This window comes from Echinops telfairi, unplaced genomic scaffold, assembly GCF_000313985.2.
Source record: "Echinops telfairi isolate 266 unplaced genomic scaffold, ASM31398v2 ScPeMD7_7468;HRSCAF=8506_0, whole genome shotgun sequence".
Taxonomy (NCBI): Eukaryota; Metazoa; Chordata; class Mammalia; order Afrosoricida; family Tenrecidae; genus Echinops; species Echinops telfairi.
This window is the reverse complement of record NW_022111369.1, coordinates 68,639,195-68,641,138: the sequence shown is the minus strand read 5'-3', so window position 1 is coordinate 68,641,138 and position 1,944 is coordinate 68,639,195. Positions and strand designations below refer to the sequence as shown.

Below are 1,944 nucleotides of genomic sequence, written 5' to 3'. Positions count from 1 at the left end.
TGCTCAAACGACAGCTCCAGGGAGCTAGAGAGCATCACAGACCCTTCAAGACTCTGATCCACAGGGCAGAAATTCTATTAATGCAAGTTAAAGATCTTCTGTAGGTGGGGGTTCTTTCTTCATGGTGAATGTATTAGAAGGTGATGTCTTAGGCAGCCAACGGTGAAGGTGTGATGCTTTCACATAATAAAAACCCCACCAATACCACAAGCCTACTCTATGATTCCCTTCTGTAACATGTTTCCCCTTCCAATGAGAGAACACGTTGGTCTAAATTTTAATGATTGACAGTAGAAGAGATCACAAAGGTGATAAAAATGAAGACTTACGTGTGAGTCTAAATGATGGTTTGCTTATAGTCAAAGGCAAGGTTTGGGTCTTCAAACTTTGATACACAATATTTTCTATTCTTTTCTTGATTCTTGCAACACTATCAGTAGATGGGTACCGAAACATGAGCACCAAAAGAATGTTCACACCATCTTCATCGGGACTAAAAAAGCAAATAAATACCACTGCTTTTCAAATCTTTGTTTTTAACCTCTTAGCCCTCACATTATTCACTGGGTATTGAAATTTAAAACCTTGTATCACCTTTATAAAGTGATCAGGAAGTGTACAGGAATCTTTGAAGGGAAACATCAGACATACAGTATACAATACACAATGAAAATATTGTTCTTTGCCCTTAATTATTAAAGGAGCATATAGAAGGAGGAAATGGTCACAAAATCATACTTAACATACACTGAAAAGATTTTATTTTTGTTGCATTTTGAATAAAAGTTATAACTAATATATTTATTCATCAGTACTAGTATAACAGAGACAATGTTTTATCTTCAACAAATACAATATTTTGGGTTTTCATTGCTTCCTGGGCACAGAGCTTATTAAATTAGAGTTCCCACCCTCGCTCAAAGTTTATTGAAATGTTCAATGAATCTAGAGGTTGGGCTGTGGCAGGAAATGATGTATCCTGCTTGTAGGCCTTCCTCCTCCATATAATCTTCCATGTTTTCACTGGCCCTTATATGCCAAACATTTGAAGCAGATACAGTGGACAATTCCATTCCACATCCCCAATAAATAGTACCTTAACTTTCAGTCCTCACCTTTGACTATATTTGGATTATATCATGAAAATGAAATAAATATTTGTTAAACCACTGATGGGCATATGGAGCAGCTAGGCCTGGGATTTGGTGCACAGTTAATACCATACATACTTGAGTATAAGCCAACCTGAATATCAGCCGAGGCACCTAATTTTACCACAAAACTGCATTAAAAATGTGCTGAAACCGGGAGGGTGGAGTGGAAAGGTGGAACTGATTACAATGATCTACATACAGCCTCCTCCCTGGGGGAATGGACAACAGAAATGTGGGTGAAGGGAGATGTCAGACAGTGCAAGATATGACAAAATAACAATTTATAAATTATCAAGGGTTCATGAGGGAGGGGGAAGGGAGGAAGGAAGGGAAAAATAAGGAGCTGATGCCAGGGGCTTAAGTGGAGAGCAAATATTTTGAGAATGATGAGGGCAATGAATGCACAAATGTGCTTTACACGATTGTTGTATCAATGTATTGTGATAAGAGTTGTATGAGCCCCTAATAAAATGATTTTTAAAATGTGCTGAAAAACTTGGCTTATACACAAGTATATACAGTAAGTATATAACAAATAAAGAAAATAGATTTCTCATTAAATCATTTGATATGATGTTAAATGCATATATTTCTTTCCCTCTCTCCTTTTCTTCTTTTCTTTCTTATCTCTTTCAAGTAAATGTGTTCTTAAAACCTATTTGAGGCTTTTTAGTCCTATAAATCACTTTGCAAATCTGTATATTTTAACCATGTATCAGATGATTTGGTTGAAGGTACTGTTATTTATTCCCCGCTAGCCCTGGATAGATGAATCTGTAAAGCCTACTGC

General features: G+C 36.5%; 1 protein-coding gene across 1 annotated transcript in view; it reads right to left on the bottom strand.

Annotated features, from left to right (window-relative positions):
• Nucleotides 1-1,944, bottom strand: part of LOC101641114 (transmembrane serine protease 11F) — a 40,920-nt gene that overhangs the window by 10,485 nt on the left and 28,491 nt on the right. The window contains exon 5 of the mRNA XM_030888558.1: nt 330-493. Within this exon, the coding sequence (XP_030744418.1) occupies nt 330-493 (164 nt within the window). The remainder of the gene's footprint in view (nt 1-329; nt 494-1,944) is intronic.